The sequence below is a fragment of the Phalacrocorax aristotelis genome, chromosome 6 (assembly GCF_949628215.1).
Source record: "Phalacrocorax aristotelis chromosome 6, bGulAri2.1, whole genome shotgun sequence".
NCBI lineage: Eukaryota > Metazoa > Chordata > Aves > Suliformes > Phalacrocoracidae > Phalacrocorax > Phalacrocorax aristotelis.
The window spans coordinates 41,842,275-41,867,693 of record NC_134281.1 but is presented as its reverse complement, the minus strand read 5'-3'; the positions used below and the strand labels follow the sequence as shown (position 1 = coordinate 41,867,693).

Below are 25,419 nucleotides of genomic sequence, written 5' to 3'. Positions count from 1 at the left end.
TTTCAGTGCCAATGCCGCTGTGGGGTTCTGGAGGCGTGACCCTTCCTACAGTTTAATTTACTTTGTAGTTGATGGATTTTTAGGACTATGCTTATCTTACAGATTTGTCACCTCCAGACATCCCTTAGGATCTTATTAATATCCTAAAATGGAAGCATTTTATTGAGCAGCAATATGAGTGATTGAGTATAACCGATTTAGGGAAAATATGTAATATTTGACAATCATAATCCACCATTTTCAATAGGATCATGGCTCCAAACACCCTGGCAGGCCAGCAGACTAGTGTGATTTTTACGTTTACCTGTATAAGATCACAAACTTCCAGCCTCTTTAAACTGTCCCACCTGAGGCAACACTCACAAGTGCCCGTTGCTGAGAATGCTGAAATTATGGCAGGTGTAAGAGGGACCAGGGTGTCCAAGCAATTGGTATTCAACTGACAAATGGTAGGGACAGTGGGAATTAGTATTCGATGATATTGCACTGGAAGAACTTAAAGGAAGAAAAGCCATCTCTGGTGCTATGCAATACTGTATGTTGCCTAATGCTTATGCATTTCTAAAAGAACATGCACGTGTAAAAAAAAAAAAAAGAATTTTGTTTTCCTATCATCTCTGATTACTTTAATGTTCGTATTATAAGTGGCCAGGTAGTTCTTGATCATGCTTCCATTCTGTAGCGGTTGGGTTTAACTCCTTCACAACTTTCAGCCCTGGGATTCCAGTCCAGGGAGGGCACTGCTGGCAGTTCATCTGGAAGGTCTGGCTGTGAAAGCTTCGCTATGTGGTGTTAGTTTTAAAAAGAATCAGTTTTCTACTAAATTTCATATCCCAACCTCAATTAGACACATAACCAGAAGAAAAAACACAGTTATCTAAAGAAATAGAGATTGTTTTTTAAGTATCGGTAATGGTTGTGTAGAGATGGTCTAGGATCATCTACGTTACGCTACATACTTCGTCAAGACCTTAAAGAGAATCAGAGGGTAAAACCGAAAGGGTGTAAAAGAGAGGCCTATGGTGCCCAAGATCTGTCTTCATGTCGGTTCCTAGGTATCGCCTCCCATACATATAGGCTGTGGAGCTGCCTCGCAGCTCGCTGGCATGGTTAAAGAACAAGTCTCCCAGCTGCCCCCTCCCTTCTGCAAAAACACACAAACACTTGCGTTCGCCGCCTGAACAAAAAGCCGGTGTTCCTGCGTGCCAGGCCTGCGCTTTTCACCAGTGACCCCCACGATGCATTTTCCCGCTCCCCCTAACCGCGGCAGTGGAGAGGTGAGCACTGCCAGTGCCACGCGGGTCCTGCGGGCAGGCTGAAACAACGACGGCGCCCCCGCTCCTGCAGCTCCCGCCGGGGTGAAGCGGCACGGGACGAGGCTGCCCGCCGGGCTGCCGCTCACAAGCCCCCGACACCGGCCCCCTGGCCCCTCCGAGGCGGGCAGGGACCCCCCACACCCGGCCCTAGCCGCCGCCGCCGCCGCCGCCACCCCGACGGCCGCCGCGGACGCAGCCGCGCAGGCGCGCGCGCGCGGCGACCCCTCCCTGCGCATGCGCCCTGCTCCGCCTGACGGGCGAGCGGGCGGGCGCGCGCGCGCTTAGCCGGCGGAGGCCGGAAGCCGCTTCCAACGCGGAAGCGCGTGCGCGCCTCTTGTGTCCAGTAAGGAGCCACCGGCTCGCGCCAGAGCGGCAGGACGGGACGGGACGGGCTGAGGCGGGTGGTTGGGGGCCGCTTCCCTTTTCTCAGGGCTTGTGGGCCGCCTCGCTCTCCCGGTCCTGCCCTGCTCCGCCCCGGGCGGAGAGGCCGTGTTAGCGTGGGTGTAGCCGCTTCGGCGGGGCGCGGGCGGCGGCTGGGGCTGAGGGGAGCGGGGTCGGGTCTCTGGGGCGGGGGGGGAGGGAGTTTAGGGGAGGCGAGGCGAGGCGCGGTGCCCGCCGGCGCGGGAGAGAGGCGAGGCGGCGTCGGGGGAGGCCCGGGGGCAAGTCCCTCTGCCTGAGCTCACCCTCCTGCCTCTCCCTGAGGCGGCTGGGAACGGAGCAGGGTCAGTGAGGGAATCTGAGAAATAAACAGGAGTAAGGGACAGCAGGCTTACAGAGCGGGTGTTAGGGCAACAAACGAAACCTTCATTTAGCGTTTTCATTTCTGAGGAAGAACAGGACGCTGCTGAGTTGCATGCTGACATCTGTTTTAAAACAACGGGTTATATTAAGGGTCGTGCATCTCTGCCTGAGCTCTGTAAGCTTCCCTTTGGCAAGGAGTGGGTGGTTTGTATTGGTGCTATTTATCTGAGCCTTCATAGTAGGCAGCATGGAAGGATAGCGGTTTTTTGGAGCTGTGATTTTCACCTTATGGTTACAGGTGGCATCTTGCTTGAGAGACCCTCTAGTGTTGCTCATCCACAGGCAGAAGGTAAAAAGTTTGAGACTGACCAAACCAGCTTTATTTTCTCCTGAGAAGTCTTATTTGTTTAACATTGTTACCCATGGGATAGCAAAAATTAGAGATCTGTGCTTTAGAGTCTAATAAAAGCATGGCTTGTGTTTCAGGAGGTATGGAATAGTTATTAAAGATTAAAAAGAAATAGGAAAGAATATTTTAAGAACTCCTTTTGAGAGGAGGTAAAGAAGACAATACCCCAGAAAATGACAGTTACTCCAAATGTAGGGAATGGCAGAAGTAAATGAGGGGAACAGAGATGGGGGGGGTCTGTCTATAGGTGAGACTGGCATTATGTAGGAATTAAGAAGGTATAATTAATAGTTATTCTAACTGGAGGTAGAAAGGAAGAGCAGATGTGAGTATTTCATAGAAAGGAAAGGCCAGGCTTGGGACACTTGATTTTGGAAGTCACATAGGACTGTGTTCTTACTGGACCCAAGTTTAGGAAGCACGAGACTTCACTTAGGGTAAAATGATGTACAGAATCGACCTCAGTGTCTTTTATTCAGGTAGATGTGCCTATCCTGTGGTTTAGGCACAGGTGTAGCATTAAAAGCATGCAAATACCAGTGTTCATGTTTCTACCTATAGATGGTGATCTACTGCTGTAATGGATTTATATTGTTAAAGTAACTTTTTTTTTTCCCTTGGTGGTGGTGTTGGGTCATATCTTTCTGTGAACAGTAGATAAATATGGATTTAGTTTGCACAGAATAACCTAAAATGTCTTATATGTTGCTTGTCTGTTAGTAAAACAGCAGTTCAGTACTGCTGCTGTGTGGGATTTTTTGTTGGTTTTTTTTTTTTGGCAGTAGCAAGTATATTAAACTCACTTAAATCAGATGATGCTGCTTCTGCGAGCAAAGTCTTTGGCAGTTGTACCAAGTCTCATCCACTCTTCTGTAATGTATCTGTTGCTGACTGTGGAGGGAAGCGTTACTGCTGCTGATGTGGCAGAAGTACAGCCTTTGGATTTACTGCTGTCTCTCACTGTCAAGACTGGAGTAGCTTCTTCAAAATTTTTTATTATGCAGACTAAAATATTTTTGATTCTCTGGGTCAAAGTTGGTATATTCTATAATTAGTGGGGGTTTTTTTTGCATAGGGTAACATCATTACTTTCCTGTTTCTTGATTTCTGAGTTTGATGAATGTGGCCTTCAACTAGACAGATGTAGCAATGTTTCTTATTGTTACTGGATCCTTAGTATGCAGGCTTGCTGGAAGATCAATCCTGCCTTTTTGGGTAGGAGACCTCTTGAGGCTGGTAGGTTTCATCTGGTGTATCCTCTAGGGAGAGGTAGCTGACCGGTAGTGTGTGTATGCTTGGCAAAGGAGAGGTAGAATTTCAAGTCCCCTTTTGAATATTGCGGAGACCGAAGTAAGGCTCAGACCAGGGATTTTTCATCGTTAGTTTGCATTCCTACATTGGCTCATGACTATATTCCTGTGCAATTAGAACGCATGATACAGAGTTTACAATGGGTTCTGTGCTTTTATAATGGCTGCAGGAGAACAGACAGTACCTAGTTGAGCATAAGACCTGCCAGCATATAGTTAACTTTCAAATAATTTGTGAATATATTTAAATCAACAGACAAGGCTATACCAGATCTGCATTTTGCATAATTTGGCTGTGGTGTTCTTAATCGCGAAAATAAGTGGCGTTATCTTAATACTGGGACATTTGCTCACTTTTTAAAATTACATGCTTGTTAATATTTTTTTTCCTAGTGAGTTATTAATCTAGGAGGTTTTGAGGAGGTTTTTCTTGTTCAGTGGCAAATGTTAGTTTGTGAGCTACATAACTTACGTGGTTGGCATGAGTATTTTGACTACCACTTCAATCTTTTCGGTGGTCTCTTGTAGCATCTTGTCTTCTCACAGGTAAAACGTGCTACATGTTTGCATAGCAAATTGTGTGGAGCTTATCAAAATGATGCTTAAATGTATGTGTGTGTACACATGGTTTGAAATCTTTTACCCTTCTTGCTGTTGTTTTTGTGCATTTTGTCAGATGCCTTTTCACCTTCTAGCTCAGGAGTGGGGGAAGTTGCTTCTGGGGAGGGTTTGGCTTCATGGTTAGAAATTCTTCACTACTTAAAACGCCTTCTGATTGCAGTGTGCTTCCAGGCACAAGACAGTAACAGAATGCTTCTGGCTGGGGGTGTGTGTGTGGAAACCAGGGCAGTCAGTAGTGCTGTTAAATGCCGAAGGAACAAAAACATGGACAGTATTGTAGCAATGTTTATGGTGTTTTTTCCAGGTACCTTTTGGCTTGTTATAAAGACCAGCTATGGAGAAGTGGAGCTTAATGGCAATTACTGTTTTATTAGCACTTACTGTACGCTGGACTGTATCGCTTTGTTCTTATTCAGGTAATACATGTTCACGGTCTGTAAAACAACCACATGAAGGTGAATTATGGAGCTTGTGGTAAATTAAAGTAAACTTATATGTAAAATCATAACTAGGAAGCAATGTGTTATTTCAAGTATTGTCATATTTTAGTGCCTCTCTATTTCCCTAAGGTTCCTATAATACCTTGTTCTTATTTTTCTGAAGTGTGCAGTGATTAACATCACAGCTGCTTGGAACAAAATGGTGAAAAAAAAGCCCACTGCTTTTTTTTTGGGGGCGTGGGGGGAAGTGATGGTCAGTAATGTTTTAGGAGGAGCCAAAGAACAGCTGGCTGTTCACCCCTATGCCTTTGTTGTTTCAGTAGCTGCAGAATATTATTGCAGTCCAATTTGTTTAATCTTGTCCTTTAAGTTCTGTAACAGATACAGACTTAATTTATATTTAGATAAAACTGTACTGGTGATAATGAAGACGGTGCAAAGGTGATGTGGAGTGAACGATTACACTCTGTCTTGTAGCTGTAATTCCTTAAGGTTGTTTACAGCATGAACTAGAGCTATATTCTTTTAATAGATGAGTTTTTCTCCTCCCCATTTGATAATGCTTGCAAAGAACTAGCCAGTTTTTTTCAAACCTCTCAACGCCATTCCTATACTTACTATAAGCTTGCACAAAGCTTGCTCTCTGCAAATATATATATATATTTTAATGAACCATTACTTTCAGTCCCCATCAGCTAAAAGAATGACAACCTCAGTCAGATTCAACTCTGGTTCTCTGTTAAGGTAATTGGGAGCCTCATACCCTGAATAGTTGGAGCTGTTCAGTAGTACTCTGGTGATTTTTGAACCGGTAACTCCTGGGTTTCATGTACTTGAAGATAATTTGCTTGAAGATAAGTTGCATGCATACCTTCTTGCACAATTGTTTAATTTTGAGTTTGCTTTCTGAAAATGCCATTATGAGACATCTGTTCTATAGGTAACTGAAGCGCTCTTCTACCCATCTGTATGCAGAAAAGCAAACACCCTGTCTTTTGCCATACAATATTAAATTTCTGTTGCACTGCAAGTATTTACAATTACATTGCTAGCTAGATTTTTTTTTTAGTTGATTTAATTTCAAATCAAAATTCTGAAAGAGTCTTAATATAATGCCAGAACTAAAATAACAATTCACATTAATTAATAGCAATTCATTTAATCTTGTTTCATACAGAACAATCATATAACTTCTTTTGGAACAGAAAAAGCTGACCCTGATCCAATCCAGCAAATTACTAAAGCATGTGCTTGACTTTGAGTACTGACTGGCTTGAAAAAAGAGACAAATCTGAATGTTAGAAAGAGCTGTCAAATGCATAAGTATGCCAGAAATTATTGTTCTTTATTTCCTTCAGGTGTAATAAACCTTTAATGACAGGAGCAAGGAAAAAAAATAGGCAGGGTGATGTTTAAACTGATGTGATCTTGTTGTTTTGCTTTAACTGCTGCTCAATGCAATAAAACTGAGCAAAGGATTAGAAGTAGTCATCGTTCTCTGAAGCAGACTCTGGTGAAAATGCTGATTCGACATACTCTGAAACCATGCATGGCATGGATGGCCAGAAGCAAGGAGGTTAATTCTGCCCTCATTTACTGTATAGTGTTGATTTGCTGTATTGTTTCCATTCTGTTGCTTGCTATCTAGCATGCTTTTGGACCTGCCTCTGAAATTAGGGTCATGATGGTGAGCAAGCAGATAACTAATACCTAGTTTTGAAAGGTTGCCATTCATGATGGCCTTAGATTAGTTGGTCTTGGAGAATTACTGAGGAAAAAAATTGGCTTAATAGATTAATGCATAATTTTTTAATGCATTACCAAACTCCTGCAAAATGAGTAGAAGCTAAATACCTGTGTTGAAATGCAGTTTCAGACCCTTAAAAATGTCTGTTTCCAGGTAACAATAAAACTGAGTAAGACCACTCTAAAGTATTTGTGATCCTTCTAAAATAAAATACTCAATTTTTATTAATTCTGAATTCTGTTTGGCTGTATCCTTGATGCTTGCTGTAGATGGAAGCTGAATATGCATTCTCAAACTGCTGTGTGATCAGCCGCTGCATTTGGCTTTTAGTAATTGAACCTTTGGATTAAGATCTCTTGATCATTCTGAAGCCTACTCATTTCTTCTGAGCTTGTGTGACTCCCACAAACATAGATCATGTGAAAAAAATATAGATGGCTTTCCTATATTTTAAAGAAACTCTTAAATCTCTGTCTGGCTAGTGTCAATATTTTGCTGGAAGTACTATCAGTCCAGTTTCTGTTCTCAATAAGTACAGGTTAATAGAAGTAAATAAACTCTGTGATAAAGATGCTTAACTTACTGCCATTATCAGAGTTAGGCTTACGTTGAGGGAATTGTTTATGAGTAGACATCTGAAGTATTTGCATTGATAAAGCCTTTTTCTGTGAGGAGAAAAAAAAATGTTAGTCTCCTGAGACTTACGTATGCATGTGTGAAAAGTGTCCTTTAACATAATCCGCCTTGCCAAACTGCTACATAACAATCACTCAGCTGAAAAATATGTGAGAGAGAATTTCTGTAAACATAATGGAGCAGTTATTTAGAAAGCTTTGTAGAGTATAAGAAAAAACTTCTTCTAAACCTATTTTGTGTACTGAATGGCCTGATTTAGTAAATGGTTAATCTTAACTCTATTAACAATCATGGGGAAAGGGAGAGGTACAGTATTCATGCTAGTGTTGCAAAGTGGGCGACAGAGGAAAGAGTAATCGGGAGACTTGCAGCGGGTCCTAGTTCTGAGTAAATTTAAAAATAAGGCTGGTTGTTAATTTTAATAGCAAGGTACCACGACACGGCTGAAACACAAGTGAGAATGTTGTCAATTATTATATACTAAGGAAGCATAGTAGTTCATACAAAATCAGTATAAGATGTCCATTATGACCATTTTCTTATTTCAGAGAAAGTACCACATTTTTCATCTACACTTGGAAATGATTTTTTTTGTCAGCTGAGGAAGCAGTTCTTCACAGTGGAATATCTTGATAAATGCTTGTCGCAGAAATATCCAGAAAGGCAAAAGAACGCATAACTTCTTTTCTTTCCCTCTCCCTGTTAGACTGCATAGCAGATGAGGTCTCTGTTTTCTTCTCAAATATCGTAGAGGAATGGAGAACAAAATTAGTAATATATTATTGTTCAAATACATATCTGGAGAAAAAGCAACCTGTGTAAACCAAATAAATTCCTAAATACTGTCATCTCTTCTTAGGTGCAGGAAAACCACCTATGTATGGAGACTATGAAGCTCAGAGACACTGGCAAGAAGTTACTTACAATTTACCCATCAGGCAGTGGTACGTAGTGCTATTGTAGTTCAGGTTACAAAGGGGTAAATGTAATGAAACTTTGGTTCATTTCTTACCTTAATATACCTTTAAGGTTAAGATCTGTGCAATGTCTTCCACTGTTCTCTGAACAGTTCTAAAAACACTTTTGTGGTAATATATCGTCACCCTGTTCTTAGACTGAGGTACCATTTTCTTCATGAAAAAGGAAAAAAGCTAAAATTTGGAACTTTGGCCTGCTAGATATGAGCTTTTGTAACAAAATATTTTGACTGGTAGGTCTTACTGTGAAGCTCCAGCTTTGTTTTGAATTGACTGGAAAGAACAAGAAGCAATTTTCTGTCAGGTTTATATGAGAGATCAGAGAAGCTTGTTCTCCTTGTTTAGAAAAAAATCAGTTCAGCTTCCTGAGTTCCAGTTCTCTAATGCACAAAAACTTCCATGATTATCAGCACTGAAAAAACCAAAACGAACTCTGCTCATCTCCCCTAAGCTAAAAGGCAAGGGCATCCCAGTAAATGCAGAGGCTTGAATTCTCGTGCTAGAGGTGCTAGTGGTTTTTTACACCTGCAAGTTCATTGTTCACACTGATGTTCTTAATATAGATTTTAAAACGTGGGCGCCTGGAATCTAGATGTAAACATAGTGAACCTAATTTGTGCAGATCACTTAAAACAGTAGGAAAATCACTCCAAATACTTTATTTATTTAGACATTATTCCTAATACTCCTTAGAGCTTGGGTGGAACGGTAAAAATTATGTAATCCAAATATATACTACAACACAAATTGGAATACAGTGGATCTCCAGGTCATCTTCCAACAGCAATAGTGGCATTCTGTTTTGTGTAATTTTTTCCTCAGCTATCTGTTGGAGAACAGACCAATATGACAGAACAGAATATTAATTCAATTATATTTCTGTAAATATATGAGGGGCCAATTCTGAAAGTATGGCACTCTGTGGAACTCTGCAGATGACTATTGTGACTTCAGATCATCCCGTTATACCTGTATTATCGTTTCTCTTCTACGTTTTTCTGGGCTAAACCCCTCATTGTGTCAGAGTTGGGATAATGGAGAGCTGTATAATAGAGTTGGCAGCTTTGATCCACTCTGCTACGTGGAACTACATGTACTTAAAATTAAGAGTTATGGTAGTCATTATTTCTAGGCATTCCCAAGGGCCAGATGAAACTCTGTTGCAGGCTGGGTTTAGCCTATGGGCTGGCAGTTGGGCATCTCAGTCTTGTTGTATTTGCCCTTCGTTTTATTTATAACACAAGTTCTTTGTATTGGGTCTGCTTTAGGAATTGAATCTCTAGTACAGCAAAGTCATATGTGGTCTTGGGTGTTCGGAAAAGGATGTCTCAGCTGACATGCAAGGGATTACATTCTAGAATACTAAGCTGTCTTTCCCCTCCTGTATTATAGAAGTACACAGTGTGAAAAGATGTTGTACTCTGGTGTTTAAAAATAGTGTTCAAATTTGAAGTTGAGATTCTAGTCACTTCTAGTGCTGTTACTTGTTCAGTATTTAGAAAAGCTGTCTCTGCAGCAAGCACATGTTTGTCTGTCAATTTGTCTAGGTAAATATAGAGAGTAGTGTGCTCATGAGGACATAGTCCTATAAGATCTCTTGATCTTTTCACAGACTTAATTGTCAGGTTTACTGCTAAACAGGCATGTATGGGTAATGCAGCTTCATGTTCTGTGCTTATTGTCTTTGATCCAAACCAAAGATTTAATTAAAAAAAAAGCCACGGTAAACTACAATATGGTTTGTACTTAGTTTCCTTGTGTGAGATTTCTCTGAGCCAGGGGCCAGAATTTAAATGTTCCTTTTTTTATATTATTCTTTAGAGCCTTGACATTATTTATTAAAGGCTACTTTAAGAATATCTTTTCTTATTGTACTCTTATTTAAAACCATTAAGACTTTTTTTTCTAAATATTACTGGGTGTAGGGATTATTTTTTCTGTTGAAACTATGAGTTATGGAAGGTAAAATTAAAAAAAACAAAACAAAACAAAACCAAAAACCACACCAGAAACCTGGAAAGTTTACTATTAAGTTGCAGACTATTACAATCTTCGTGAAGAATCTGAACTGCCTTGGCATGAGCAGTCTTGAATTGTAGGATAAGAAGCAGAGATGCAACTTGGAGAAATATGATTTATCATCAGTTCATAGGATACTTCAGGCAGCTCATAACAAATTCAAGAAATACCATTTACTAAAATAAATGTGAAAAATTGGCTGCATTTGAAGAGAGAAACTGGTAAAGCCAAGAGCTTGCCCCTTGGCAGTTAGAGTAGACTGGTCAGCCTGTTTCACTGTAAGATGTAAAGGGTCTGATGCCTTGTTTTTGTAACTTCTGTTTTCCTTGGATAAAGCCTCTGTTACTCATTTGGAAGAGGTGACCTAATATTAACTGCTGCCAACCTTCCATAGAAATACTGCCACAATGTAATTACAAATGGGAAAATCCTTTTCCTTTCTCTCATGTGGTCTGCCAGAGTTTTGAGGTAGAACTAGGTAAGGTGGTTGTGGCTGACATATCTGATTGCGGTTCATGACCTTGTGTTGGTTATTCAGGAGGTGTTACTCTGATAACTTGGTGTTGCCTTCTAAGGAACATTTTAGCCCCTCGACTGCTATATTCATGCACACAGAATTGCCCAGGTGCACCTGCTGTGGCATAGTTTTCTTCCAGACTTACGCTGCTTTTTGTTTATCTGTGTTATGCCACCCTTTTCCACTTCTGTTCAGTTGCTTTCCAGCAGTGTGACTTCAACTGATGTTTTTTCAGAATTTTCATGTTAAGGACTGTTGAGTAGTGAAGTTGTGAACTGCTTCTACGTTATAGTCTAAAAAAGTAGCAGATAAAGTTTAACTGTTCTGAAGTCATTGTCACATATTAAATGTGCTGTCCAAGTCCAGAAAAAAAAAGGGAATCTAGGATTAATATAAGGAAAAATCACTAGTGAATTAAATTTATTTTGACATTTCCTTTTAACTGCATTGTTTTTATTTACTTCTTGGCAAATTGATGGCTGTCTTCTGGAATAATTGACATGCATGAAAAATGTAGGTCTGGTTTATAGATGCCGGTGAGACCCGCAAAGCCTATGACACAAACAAATCTAGAGCTACAGTAGATGTACTAGTAGTAGTAGATGTACTGTTTTTGTGCAGGCTTTGTCTCTGGATTTTTGTCAAACTCTGTTCATGTAAAGGATTTTCCCTCTCCAGGTGAGTAAGCTTTAGCAGATTTTTTTTTTACACTGTTTTGCAAACAAAAGTGAATGTATTCTGAATCACTTTTGCTTTGGTTTTGTTGCTTGAGATTTCTTTTTGTGTGAGGTAAAATAAAGCAGATATAGAAGGTGCAAACTTCTGGTTTTTGAATACGTTGATAAAATTATTTGGTTTAATATTCAGCCTTTTCCTTGAGTTGAGACAAAACTGGAAATGTAGATCCTTCTTTAGTTGTGTTTTTTTTTTTTTTAGGTACTTCAATACAAGTGATAACAACCTGCTGTACTGGGGCCTGGATTATCCACCTCTTACTGCCTATCACAGTTTTGTGTGTGCTTATATGTAAGTTCTTTATTTTAAATACTTCTGTGGAGAATACAAAACACCAAATTCATTTCTCTACCCCCTCCCTTTTTTCCCTTTCTCTCCTGAAGAGAGAAACTAGTAGCTAAAAACTGTCAATCTGGGCAGCTGATGAGTATTGTTTGCTACTTGAAAGCTAGGGAAATAGTTTTTATGTGTATCCCTATTGCTTAAAACTAATACTGCTATTTTTCTGTCTTGTAGTTATTGCAGGGGGTACTGAAGGGTTACATTCTTCTTTTTGCCAGGTCTGTAAATTTTAGATTTAGATGTGACTTAGATATCTAACTTTCTATATAAGTTACTGTCGGATCAGTGATGCACAGAGAAAAGTTCTGTAGGAATTGGGTGCGTCTTATGGGAAAGCTCTCGTGTATTGAGAGCCCAAGTGACATTTGATGACTGGATATCATGTAAATAGAATTCTGTTATTGGAACACTTTTTCCACAAGGGCTTTACTGCTGTTGGAATGAGACTTATGGAATAAGAATGTAGGTTAAAGTGCACAGGCACAGTTATGTGGGGCATCTATGTGAACTGTAAATGGTTTATATTTAATACTTAAGTATGAAAGGTATTTACAATTGTTTTTTTTTAAAAGTCAGTGGAACTAGACTGAAGGTGGTTATCTTGTCCTAATAAATATTGTATTCCATTTTTAATGTTTTCAAATATTTTTTTTTGAATGGTGAAATAGTAAGCTAAAGTCTATAGTGTAAACTGTTCTAGTGGTGAGGAAAATCTTTCATTGATCATTATTGCTCTTTGAAATATTTCTTCTCATTCATCTTAATTCTTGGAATATGTTCCTGTGCATGTCATCTTTATTGCTAAAGGAGTGTAAAGGGAAATGAGAACTGTCTACGTTTTGATGTGTCTATACTTTGTTTTACAGTGCAAAGTTAATAAATCCTGATTGGATTGCTCTGCACACATCTCGGGGGTATGAGAGTCAACCACATAAGTTATTTATGCGTACAACAGGTAGGAAAATTATATTTCCTTAGTATGGTCGTACAGATTTGTCTCACTAATTTAATATGTTTAATATCATGCAGCTTCTGTCTTTACCAGTTTATTCTCAGCTCTTTAACTTGGGTGGCTTTGCAGGTTCATTTATGAATGAAACTCCTGTGTTCTTTTCTGCCATCATTTGTGAAGCTGATAAATAGAAAATATATAAAAAAGTTTTCAGCCCAATTGATTCTGTAGAAACTCTAAACCAAAGCTACTTTCTTTTTTGGTAGCATAGACCCATTTTTTAGTTTTAACAATAGTATTGTTTTCCCTTCCATTCTGATAAATATGTTTTTAATTTTCAGCTTAGCTTGGTTTTTATTATAAAATTATTTTGCGTTCACTGACTTAACAACCTCTTGAGGTTTCAGAGATCTTTGAGCTGTATACTTCATCTGAAAGGGGGAGAGATTTGATATTTTTAAAGATGTCACTTTTCTTTCCAATGGTCACTGCTTCCTAGAGATAAAACTGTTAACAAAGAAGTTAAAATGTATTTTACCACTTTTATCCTAAATTTCCTTTTCCCGCAGTCACTCTTCTGACCATTTGATTATTTTCAACTGTCTCTACAAAGAAAAGGATGAAAGAAGGGTATGAAGAAATTTGTAGATAACTTAATTCAGTAGCTGTATCAGTAGGACAGCAAACAATGTGGCCAGTGAGCTCTCGTTCTCTAAGCAATGGCAGATGCCATATTACCCTGTTAATGTTCTCTTTTAATTTTAAATCTGTCTTTTGCTTTGCATAACACTAGAGTCCCACAAAATGCTTTCTGATTACAAGAGCAGAATTTGTTGTTCATCAGTAGCTTTTTCTGTACTTCACAAACCTCTGTCTGGTCTCTAGTAATTGATTGAATTGAAAAAAAAAAAATCACTAGAACTTAATTACCCTTGAAATGGTCTTTATTAATTTTGAAAACAACTCACTTGACAAACCGCTGATGGATCTAGGAGAACTGATAAATACTTTTTAACAATAGCCATTAAAAGAATGCATTAAAATAATTCAAAATGGTCGATGTCAGCTGTTGGTATTACACCTTTATTTTAAGTGTCAGTGTATTTGTTTTGCTAACGCCTTGGGCATATTTGTTTAATTGTGGCTTAAGCCTGCAAAACAATTCATCACTGAATAACTGGTATCTTTAAACATTTTATTCTAAACCCTCTGACTAAAAAGAGGTGAAGTATGCTTTCAGGCTTAGAATAATTGCACATTTCCTGAAATAGGTTTATAGAAATAAGCTGAGATTTTTCTCAGGCTTTTAAAACAACACTCAAGAAGAATTCGCCCGGTGGTTTAAGCACGAGCAGGAGTTGGCATAATTCTATTGGCTGGTTCTATTTTCTTGTTGACTCTCTTACATATATTTGCTGTAGGCAGATGATCAAAACCAAAAAACGAGTTTTAGTCTATTTATGTATGTTACTAGTAATTCACACAGATACATTGGAGATTGTAACTACCTAGAACGTCTTAATTCTGCCTCCAGACTATCTTTTCCATCAAACAACTTGACTGGATCTAGTCATAGTCGATTTCTTTTGAGAATTAAGAATGCCTTCTCTCATTTCGGCATGTGAGGAACTAGAGTGTGCCCCCTTATTGACTGAGGCTGTGCCAGAAGCCAAAACAGCTGAACACATGGAAGCAGCAGCTTTTGGACATCAGAACTGATAGAGTTAGAACCATTAACAAGATCAAATTCTGTAGACCTTTTTCTTTTTGTCCTTTGAAGTGGAAATACCCAGTTTATTCTAATGAAGAATGTTCTGATATTTTAATATTTATTTGCCTATATTTTTTCCTTATTGTTCCCAAAACAATTGATAAAAATTAGCTTTGGTGTAATTGCCAAACCTGAGCTATCTTTGAAACAATGAAGCATACTGTAACACAATGTGAGACGATAAAAAAGCAGATTCAGCTGAAACTATAGTCACATGACCTTTGAACTTCCATTGAATTGAATTACTAAAGTGAAGTTTTCAGTGAGGATACAGATGCAAACCCCACATTCAAAAGGTAGGCAACTAGTCTCACTCCAACATTGTGTAGTTATTACAATCTGAGATTTTTTTACACCAAATACAACCAAGATGTGGAGCATTAAGAAGCAGAGCTAAAGATTCACAATCCAGATGAAAACAGACAACTTGAATAGCATTAAGATGAGGTATGTGGGAGGATTCTAGTGTAAAGTTAATCTTTATTTTTCAGTGTTCGTCGCTGATTTGCTGGTTTATATTCCTGCAGTTATTTTGTATTGTTTTTCCTTGAAAGAAACATCTACTAAGAAGAAGGCAAGTATTTGGGGTGTGTGTGTGTAAATTAAAGACCAAAGAAAGCATACTGTTAAAACAGGGTAGAAATGTAACAGTATGAGAGTTAGTTAACATATAGAACATGGCGATGGCTTCAGTTGTAAAACTGGTGACAATCAGTATATCTCATATTAAAGGCTTTTCAGTTAAAAAAAAAAAAGCCACTAAGTTATCTTACAGTAATTATTTTAGTGCTTTCAATAACAATAACAAGATGCTCTGAAGTTTAGTAACCACAAACTCCTGAATTATATTTCTTTCTGAATTTATTGCTTGGGTAGTAGAAGCAAGATTTGTGCTGTGACATGGGGGAATCTAGGAACTGCTTTGTCTTGCACACTCCTTATGATAGAACCAATACATTTTGGAATAATAAGTCTTCTGATTTTTGGAGTGGTTCCAATCTTTAAGATGGGTGTGGGTAATCTTTGAGCTGGTTGGCAAAGGGCAGGCTGGTCCCCATTCAATATTTTCTTATTTATAGAAAACCTTTATCCTTTTTTATTCCTCAAAATATTACTGACAAATGATTACTTGTAGAGAAGAAGATTCTTATATATAGGATGCACCATGGAGAGGCAAATTCTTGTACTGGAGAAGTAGTATAATTTCCTCTGTCTAATGTCTAACTTAGAAGTAATTATTTTCCCTGCTCTTTTTTGATCCTTCTTTCCAGGTTTCCAGTGCTCTCTGTATACTACTTTACCCAGGCCTCATTCTTATTGACCATGGACACTTCCAGTATCCTTGTTCCGCAGTGAAATGAATTTCCATTTACAAAGTAACAGTTCTTTAGTACCTGTCATTAGCTGGGAAGAGGGTTACATTTGTATATGAAGACATCTGAGGGTCTTCTGCCCCTCAGTAAAGAAAACTCTAAGTCTGAAATATATTGGAGATAAATAGTTGACATTGGGACAAATCAATCCGAACATGAGTAGCATTCTTCCTGTGCCTCAAACTTGAATTTCTGTCAGTCACTTTATTGCAGAAAATGTCAATGGTATTATGACAGTGAATAGAACGACGGCTTGTGCTCCTGTGATTTGTGTTTGGAAAGAGAATCACTTTAGATCTTTTGAGATTGCAGAAGAGTGTGTCAAGTGTAGTTGTTTAAAATGTTTAGTTCTATAAAACGTGCTATTCTGTCTTGCCTTCACAATTACCTGAGACTGGTTTCGCCTCACTTAATGCCTAACCATTTAAAAGCTTGCCATCTAATACGAGTTAGGCCATCAGAGCTAACCAGTTAATATTGGTGGCAGACACCTTTACAGGTGGGTCTTTTAAAATAAGATTTCTGGGTTTATGCTTGTTTTGCACATCAACAAGGAAATGCTGTTAGCTGACTACTCCAGGCTGTGCTGCTTAGGGCCGTCAAGCCAGAGGGATGCAATCCTGGAGTTGTAATAAGTGTAGATATTTAAATATTCCAAAGAGATACTGAATCTCAGTGTCTACCACTGAATGAAGTTTTGACAATCAAATAGTTTACTAACTTGTGGTTTTCTTCTGAGAGAGTGCGTGGTGAACTTGGAAGATTCATGCCTGACAGGAAGGCAGATTTGGAAGGAAAAAAATTCATAACATTCTTGGATATTTGAGTTACAGTTCAGGAATTCTGAAATTCTTTTTGGCCTGACTTATTAAAGATGTAGATCACCTGGAGACATCACTTACAATAATGGGGATGGGAATGAATGCAGCTCATCTTAGGTGAGAGAAGCTGGTGGTCAGAAGGCAGCACAGGGTTAGTTCGTTTTCTAATATGTAAAAGACGTACAAAGAGTAAGGCGATTATCTGTTCTGTGTGACTTATGTTGGATAGGGCAAGAAGTAGCGGCTCTAAGTTACCCCAGGAAATATTTGGATTTTTTTAAATACATGGAAAAATCTTTTGAACCATAGTTACAGTGAAATGCTGGACAAGACTATCTGTGCATGTTGTAGAATCTGCAGCACCTAGATTTTTTTGAAGAGGTTCAGCAAACCTCATGCCAGGAGTGACACAAGTGCAGAAGTGCAGCAGGCACTGTGCTGAAGCAGACATATGTTCTGCATAGTCTCCTGTGGTCTCATCCAGCCCTCTGCCTCTTACGTGAATAACTTCACTATCTGTGACCACCTCCCGAGAAGTCAGTAGATTTACTTAACCTTAAGTGCTGCTGCAGGTCTCTGCAAGATCACAGCCTTTTGGTGTAACAATTTGTTGATGAGATTTCAAATATATGTAGTGATTTTGAGTGGGAAATTTGAGTGAGCTGAAAACAACCTAGGCAATCTGAGTGTGTTATCACAGCTATTTATATTGACAAAGAGAAAACAAAATGTGAAATTTCTGACAAGTATCTCTTACTTGGTTTCTCTCATTGTGTAAAAATAAGAGTAAAAGACAAAGGTAGTCTCTTTTGCAATTTAACAGTAAGTGTAGCTTAGTCTCTTCAAACTCTACTGAGTTTGGGAACCTGTTCTCAAAGTCATAAGGAAGTAATGTTGCTTTTAGGAACTATTATTCATTGTTTGTACAGTATTAGCAGTGAAGGGAACTGGTCATGGATGAGGGTGCATTGTGAATATAATCACGAAAACCTCAGGAGTCCTTTAACTAAATAGTATATAATTTAAATACGGACATATTTGAATATTCTGCATATATCTTTGGGGAGCTGGGAGGAGACACTCTTGAAAGCTTTATCCCTAATCATGTAAACACCAAGAAAAAAATATTTACCCTGATGTGTCTTACGAAGTAGTGTCACTGTCAGCAAAAGCTTGGCTGACTGGAGTATACGTTATGTGTATAATTAACGCACACATGCACATACACTGTTTGTCCTCATTTTTGCCTGTGCAGGCTTTGAATCAAGCCTTGGAAATACAGGAATTACACTTCAAATAGAAGTAAAATTATTTCTGTGAACAACAGTCACAACTGGCAATGTGCTTTTAAAACTAACTTGGAAAATCTTATTTTGCATGCTAGTTTACACTTGTTCCCCAGGGCATTCATTACTGACTTCCAGTGCTAAGATGTATATCTTGTCCTTGACATAAAAAACCATATACAATTCAGTGAGCCTTGGCTTTGCTCTGTGGGGTGTGCTTTATTTGTCTTATGACTGGGACCTTTTGGGGTCAGTGGCATTTTGCCTGGCCTTAAATTACAAGCAAATGGAACTCTACCATTCTCTGCCTTTTTTTTGCTATTTACTTGGAAAGTGCTTCAAGAAGGGGCTGAAAGGAAAGGGGTAAGTGACTTTAGACCATTTTATCTTTCTCAAGAATATGCCCAGGCAGCCTGGCATTGAGAATGTGATTCTCCTTATTTTCATGTGGTCGTTTCTGAATTAATTTCTAGTGGAAGTACGTATCAATACATTACCTGTGTAATGTAGTCCCCTCATGCAAAATAAACACTTATTGCTGAGATCTACACTGAGTATTTCCACTGGAAAAAGAAAACAAAATCTGGTAAGGTGTCCTTTCTTAGCACTCTTTCTTCTGTAAGCTAAATTAAATATGGGCTGCAGTGGGCAACCAGATTAGCCTGACAGTAGTAGCAATGTGGTTCTCATGGACTTGTTCTCACTAATCTGGGGGTGATTAATTTTCTGTGCTAGACTTGTTACCTTCAGTTCTGTATCTCTTTTTTAAAAAGATTTATGCTACAAACTAAGAACTAACTTTTGTTACCAGTAGCTGGATTTGTCTTTTCTGATGTAATCTTTTCTCTTGATTGCAGATTAGTATTGTTAACTAAAATAGCAGGGACAGTGGTGGTTTCCTTCGCTGTCTGCTGGCTCCCGTTCTGTACCGACATGGAACAAATGATGCAAGTACTCAGAAGGCTCTTTCCCATTGACCGAGGCTTGTTTGAGGCATGCATGTTTTCTTCTCCCCCACCCCACTGTAAATGTTCTGTATTCTTAGATCCTTTGAGAAACCTTCATCGTGACCTTTAGGGATTTCATGTGGGAGACACGCCACAGAACTAGTAATTTGAGATGCCTTCTTTAGCAGTCATTTCTTGCCAGTTATTTAATCCAGTATTTAACCCCAGCTCAGCTGGCATCTTCCAGGATATTATACGAGTAGACAACACTTATCCCATCATCAAACCCATACTTCAATCCATACATTTTTCCATTGAAATAGATTCCATAGTAATTGACAGTGTCAGAAGATGTAACCTTAAAAGCTAACAGCTTCAGTCTCTCATTTCTGCTCAGCTACTTTCAAAGGAACTTGTTATTTAAAAAAAAAAAATTTAAAATTGTGTTTTGGGTGCAGCCTAGAACCTTCTTTTTGACACACATTGTATTTTCAGTGCAAGTTTTCACAATATTTTCCAAAAGTTTTAGGCCAGTTCTGCTTTTACTTTCCCTGAGGCTGTTGATATTTGCATGCTGCGAGGTGCTGAGTACCGCAGCCTTCATCCAGTAAAGCGATTATTCATTTACTTAATGCTGACGTCACAGGAGTCTCGCTGATGAAAGAAAGAGTACCCATTTCCCAAGTAACATTGAGGGGTTGTTGTTTTGCCTAATTAGGGCAGAGGTCTTTAATATTATACTTTTAAAAGCAGATTCTCAGCTTCAAGTTTAACCAATAAAATGAAGCTTTGAATTTCTGGTTTTTGGTGTCACAGGGATTGAAGCAAATGCTTACAGAGTTTGGTTCATCTTAAGTTTTCTTTTAGACTTTTTAGATATAAATAATATAATGACTGGCACTTTTCTTCAAAAGTTAATGCTGATGTACCAAAGGCAGCATTTTATTTAGGCAGCAGTATGGAATTGTTCTTAGTGTATTCTCTGCTAGTTTAATTAAAAAAAAATGAACGCCGCCTCCCCCCAGGATGACATCCCTCACCCCCCAGAAAAACCCAAACCAATAAAACAAACCCCAAACCAAAAACACCTATTCCTTGGGTATTATCTGAACTTTATAAATAAATACTTTAGGTCACCATACTTTTTATTCAGTGTGAAGTTTAAAAATAAAATCTAAATGACAATAACCAGTGAGTCCGAAAGAGCTTAAGGATTTTAGTCTAATATTAGCCCAAATATTTTCTGAGTTGATCAGAGGAGTGACTTGCAGGATGCTAATCTAGATAAAATGAGAAAGTGTCCACGTAAGCAATGCGCAGTAAATCTATACTGGGGTGTATGTAACAGGTTCTTTGAATTGGTTCCCATTTACAGAAGCAGAACAAATGCTGACGGTTGTAAGCTCGTATTGGCTATTAAGTGGGCGTCCTGTGTGTTTGCTGGTGCTGCCAAACCCTCTGTTCACTTGTAATCCTCAGCAAATTTGAAGTGCATATTCTGTATTGCTAGTGAGCACGTGAGGAAGATGGCTCAGTTGTTGGTGTTAGTAGCTTTCTTGCTGTTATGTCTACACAGCTGTGATTCAAGCAGCTGTTTAGGGATGAGTTTCAGGAGCATGATAGCTGTAGTTACAAATTTAATTTTGAAAGTGATCCTAGCACAACTGCTAATGTCTTTAGACCTCTTGATTTATTAGAGGTTAACTCTGTCATTGCTAGCAAGCACTAAGCACAGCTAAATGCATTCAGGTATGTAATGAAATGTGGCAGTATACAGAATGTCTTCACATTTGAAAAAAGATTCATATATGCCAGTGTTTAATCAGGGACAGATAGTTTCACAGCCTTATTTTCACAATGTGTGATCTCATGAGTTAGGTAGTCGTCTCTTGTGCTGAAGAACTATTTCTCAATTATGAGTCTCTTGAAACTTTCCATTTTTGAAGATCAGAATCATTTAAAGTACATCAAAGAATATGAGGTATATCTGCAAGTGTCTTTTTGCAGTATCATAGTAAAAACCCAACAGTCCCTCCCAAGCCCCATTGTAGTCACAAATACATTTAAATTAATGTAATTATCACTGATTACCTTTTCCCCCCCCCTTCCAGGATAAAGTAGCCAATATTTGGTGCAGTCTAAGTGTCCTTATAAAGATAAAGAACACAGTATCACCTCAGACTCAACTAAAACTCAGGTAAGACGTAACTGAAATGCTTTAGATTGGTTTTTATTTGCATAATTTTTTTGCAAAAATGAGTAATTTTTGTCAAAGAATTATGAGAATTGTTTACAATCTTGAAAAAATGTCTTCTTTCCTGTACTATACGTTTCTCCCAAGTGATAAGAGTTTGCCTAAGAACTGTTAGGAATGTTTATGACTGAAAAACTTCCTGTTTGTTTATATAGTGATTTAAGCTACTTGGTTGGTTAAGACTGAGTTAAAATTTGCATGAATTACCTGTCTTAGTGCTCTTAGAAGTCAGAGTTCACAGTTCTATTTTTTGACTAGGTGAAGAATTCAAGCTGAGGTCTGCAGAGTCTGAAATATTAATGGAAATGCTGTATTCCTTTTTCAAAAGCACTTATGTCAGTGAAGACCATTCAGTGCTCTTCTCTTGCAATTGAGTCTCCTTGAGTGATTTCGTACTTCTGAAAATTACAATTGAATTCCTAACTTACGTAGTTTTCAAAAGTGATTCTATGATATTGTGGGTGTACTCATGTATTAAAACTGTTGTTCTTACAAAATTTGTTAGTTTTGCTGTAACATTCCTGAGCCTGCTTCCTACTTGTATAAAACTAACCGTCCAGCCTTCTCTCCGAGGATTTAAATTTGCTTTGGTAAGTGTATGTTTTTAATTGCTCCTTGGTTTAGATCCAGCACTGGTGTGTGACCAACAGTTCTTCTTCCAGTTGCTGCAATGTGCAGAAGTGTGCATACTATTAAATGCTGTTCTCTTTCTGCTGAAGAGATTGGCTAAAAAGTGTTTTGCTATCATATGTCTGAGGGGGCGTCTGACCTGTCTTTTAAATCCAGACTTTTTCCTTAGCCTCAATTTTCTTTATTTAATGCTGTATTTTTATTATTGTCCTCTAAAGGGCCTTTAGAAGATTTTGTACCCATTAAAGCTTCATACAGAGTTGGAATATCTCCTCTTTTTGTTGAGCTTCCAAAGTGTTAGTTTTTTCCTACTGCATTGACTGCAAAATTCAATAAAAAGTCCCAAGATGGACATTGTAAGCTCATTAGCAGTTTGAAAAGAAAATGATACTGTTTTCCCAAATGTTTGCCTTTTCTTAGTCATCATATATCATTGAATTTAAGCACATTAACATGACTTACATGCAAAAATCAGTTTTCCTTGAAATCAAAATTATATGGAGCTGGTCCTAAGGTTTCAAGAGTTACAAGATAATTTCGATTCTTAATTTTATGAGAGTACTGTTCGAGAGCTTATTGCAATGTTGCCTAAACTTAACATTTATCCTTTCTAAGAATTGGTTTATATTTATAGTCTTTTTTTTTATTTGGTGGAAAAAAAGACAGTCTGTTTACTTTGATGTATTGGCTGTTCATGATGATGAGCAAAATTTTATGTCAAAAAGGTGGGTAGCTCTCGCCACAACTGAACTTTGCCAGCACTTATGTATGTGAATATTGTGTTTACTTGGTGGGGATACCCTTGTCAGTAAAGCCAAGCAAGAGCGAGGGCTCTTTACGTGAAATGCTTTGTCAATAATTCTGGGTAGACTTTCAAACAATGTATTTTTTTTTTTTGTATGGGCAGGTGGTTACAGAAGCAGCTCTGTGTACTTGTAAATTGCACTGGAGTAAATGTAGCCGTTTAATTAGAAAAATTGGATTGTTTAACTCGTGCATTCATGTAAAGTCTATGCCAGCAGTGCTTTGCACTGCAGTCACATATACTGATACATTTCTGCTTTCCTTTTCTAAGGTTAGTTGTGCGTTGTCATTTTTCCTGTTCTCCTTTCAAGTACATGAAAAATCTATTCTTCTAGTGTCAGTGTAAGTAAATTATTTTTCTGTAGATATATTTTGATCTTCTTTCCCTCATCTTGTTCTTGCATGCTGCTTTCTCACTTACTAATATATCTGATATTGAAAACTACACATTTGGTTTTCTGAATAACTTGTAAGTGAAAGTATATAAATGCAGCCACGCTGGTCTCTCCTGCTTTGCTCATCTCTCCAGGCCAGTGTTCTGGCTGCATTTCCTGGAGTACTGCGTGGCACAGACCATAGCTGTTTGTCCAGGGATATGCTGGCTGTGGGCTTTGTTAAGGTGATGCTGGTGTAGACAGCAGAGTCTTGTACTTAGCAGCCCAGCAAGGCCGGAGCGTGGTGGTTAGTTGAACTGGGCTGCTGACACCACCCTACCAGCATCAGTAAAGGGGTCTTCTCCCTTTGTCAGTAAGGTGTGTTTGTCCCATCCCCTGCTGCAAAGGTGGTGAGGGCAGCAGGGGCAGTATGCAGCTGTGATCTTCTGTGTGGCTGTCCTACATGTACCTGAAAGTAACATTTGATAAAGGAAGATTTGGAGAGGCAGCCCTCTTAATGCTTCTTGTTCATGCCCGACAGGAAAGCTAAACTGGTGGTTAGAGAACTCCTGTCACCTCTACCAGCAGTTGTCTAGCAGTTGCAGTACAGGTTCTCCTCAAAGCTGACAAAAAGCCTTGCACAGCGTGGGCACTAACCTGGCTGTGTGTGCCAGCAGAGCACACTGCAACTGTCCTGCTGAGCGACTCTCCTGCTGCAGGCCCCCGCACAGGGCAGTGTGTTTGTGCATTAGGGTTCAGTGGGGTGTCAGAGGGAACAGGGCACCCCGGCAGGGAAGCAGCGCTTTGGGCACTGCCTGTTCCTGGACTTTCTGAGCCCGTGTTGGCGGGGAGTGCAGGGCAGAGCTCCGCTCTACCTTCCGGAGGAGCGTGAGCGCAGCGTCCAGGTGAAAGGTTGAGAGGAGAAAGTGCCATCACTTCAGTCTTGCTTATCTGTTTTTCCTCTTGTCATTCTAGACCAGTCTGCTTAATCATAAATGAAATCCCCTTTATGGCTACATGGTTTTTACTTGTATCAACTTTCAGGTGAGTTGGATACTAGTAACATGATTTTAAAACCGAGTTATTCACCGATTCTAGTAAATAAATATATTCTTTTCCTCTTCTCTTCACATTCTTTGAAATATAACTCAGACTGTGCATTCACTTCTGCGGGTGATTCTTTTTCAACAGTATGTTGCCTCTTCTCCTGAAAGACGGCCTGCTGCTGCCCTACGCCGTGACGATGCTGGCATTCCTGTCAGTCTGCGTGGCTTCCTTCTCCATATTTGAGAAGACTTCAGCAGAGGACCTGCAGCTGAAACCATTCTCCCTTTCCCTGAAGGGATATGTTTCTTGGTTTAAGTCATTTCCCAAGATTGTCAGGAGTCTGGTAAGCAATTTTAATTCCTATAACTCTTACTTGCACCTCTTCGTGGTACTGAAGTACTTGCATAAACCAGTTTTATGTCCATGACTGTTTATAAAGCCCCAAACAGGGAAAGCCACGCTATCTTGGTGTAGAAGTATGCTATAATTTTTTTCTGCAATGTCATCTATGTATAGATTGAAGAATACAGAGCACCCAAGTTATGAAAGAAACAGCTTACTCGTTTGAGGTGTTAAATCACCATTGGCTAATCTGTCATTCCTTATCTTGCAGTTTCTTCTTTCCGTAACCCTGATGGGCATCCTGTCTGTACTGAGCGCTGCAGCGCATCCTCCACAGGGGCTCCCGGATTTGTTCCCTGTGTCTGTGTCCATTATTTCTTGCCTACACTTTTTATTATTTTTGGTGTATTTTAATGTTGTTATACTCTGGGACTCAAAGAATAGTAGAACTCAGAAGAAAATCAGTTAATCAACCCGTGAAGGTCAAGGACTGAACTGTGAAAGGACAGAGTATTTTCAGTGAACAGTGTCTGGCATTGCAGGTAAACCCGTTTGTGATGTAATGCAATTCCTGTAACCTAATGAAAATCAGGAAACACGTTACGCACATTTAAACACAAAATAATGAAAGACTGTTTTAAGAGAGAAGTAATTTGAAGAGCACTTGGAAATCTGATTTGGTGTGTTTTCTTCAGAAGTGTAATACTTTTGTTACCATTTGTAAACTTAAAATACCCAATAAAGGACCAAATTTTGAATTAATGCTAAAATACCCTGGCTGTATTAGCAAAACAGCAAGCAGTTTTGTTAGCATTAAGTTTATGCATTTCCCCGCATGAAAAGCGTAAGCAAGTATAGTAGTGCAGGTTAAGGAGAAACTCATGACTGGTAGCTCTTAGGTTGTCTTGAGTTGTTTTATGACACAAACTGTCTTGCGTAGTCAGGCGCTGCCCTCCATCGCTGTTTCATACGGCACACTGCAGTTCATCCTGGCTGTTGCACAAGCCT

At 39.0% G+C, this 25,419-nt stretch overlaps 1 protein-coding gene across 1 annotated transcript; it reads left to right on the top strand.

Moving 5' to 3' along the window:
- Positions 1 to 1,724: 1,724 nt before the first annotated feature.
- On the top strand, positions 1,725 to 25,181 carry ALG6 (ALG6 alpha-1,3-glucosyltransferase). Its single transcript, XM_075097376.1, has 15 exons — positions 1,725 to 1,813; positions 4,702 to 4,813; positions 8,080 to 8,164; positions 11,670 to 11,759; positions 12,677 to 12,765; positions 15,025 to 15,107; positions 15,805 to 15,869; positions 18,191 to 18,376; positions 18,871 to 19,006; positions 21,072 to 21,157; positions 21,720 to 21,804; positions 22,920 to 22,990; positions 23,998 to 24,066; positions 24,214 to 24,412; positions 24,683 to 25,181. The coding sequence occupies exons 2-15, from the start codon at positions 4,732 to 4,734 to the stop codon at positions 24,878 to 24,880; spliced, it is 1,524 nt and encodes a 507-aa protein (XP_074953477.1). The 5' UTR covers positions 1,725 to 1,813; positions 4,702 to 4,731; the 3' UTR covers positions 24,881 to 25,181.
- The last annotated feature ends 238 nt before the right edge of the window (positions 25,182 to 25,419 follow it).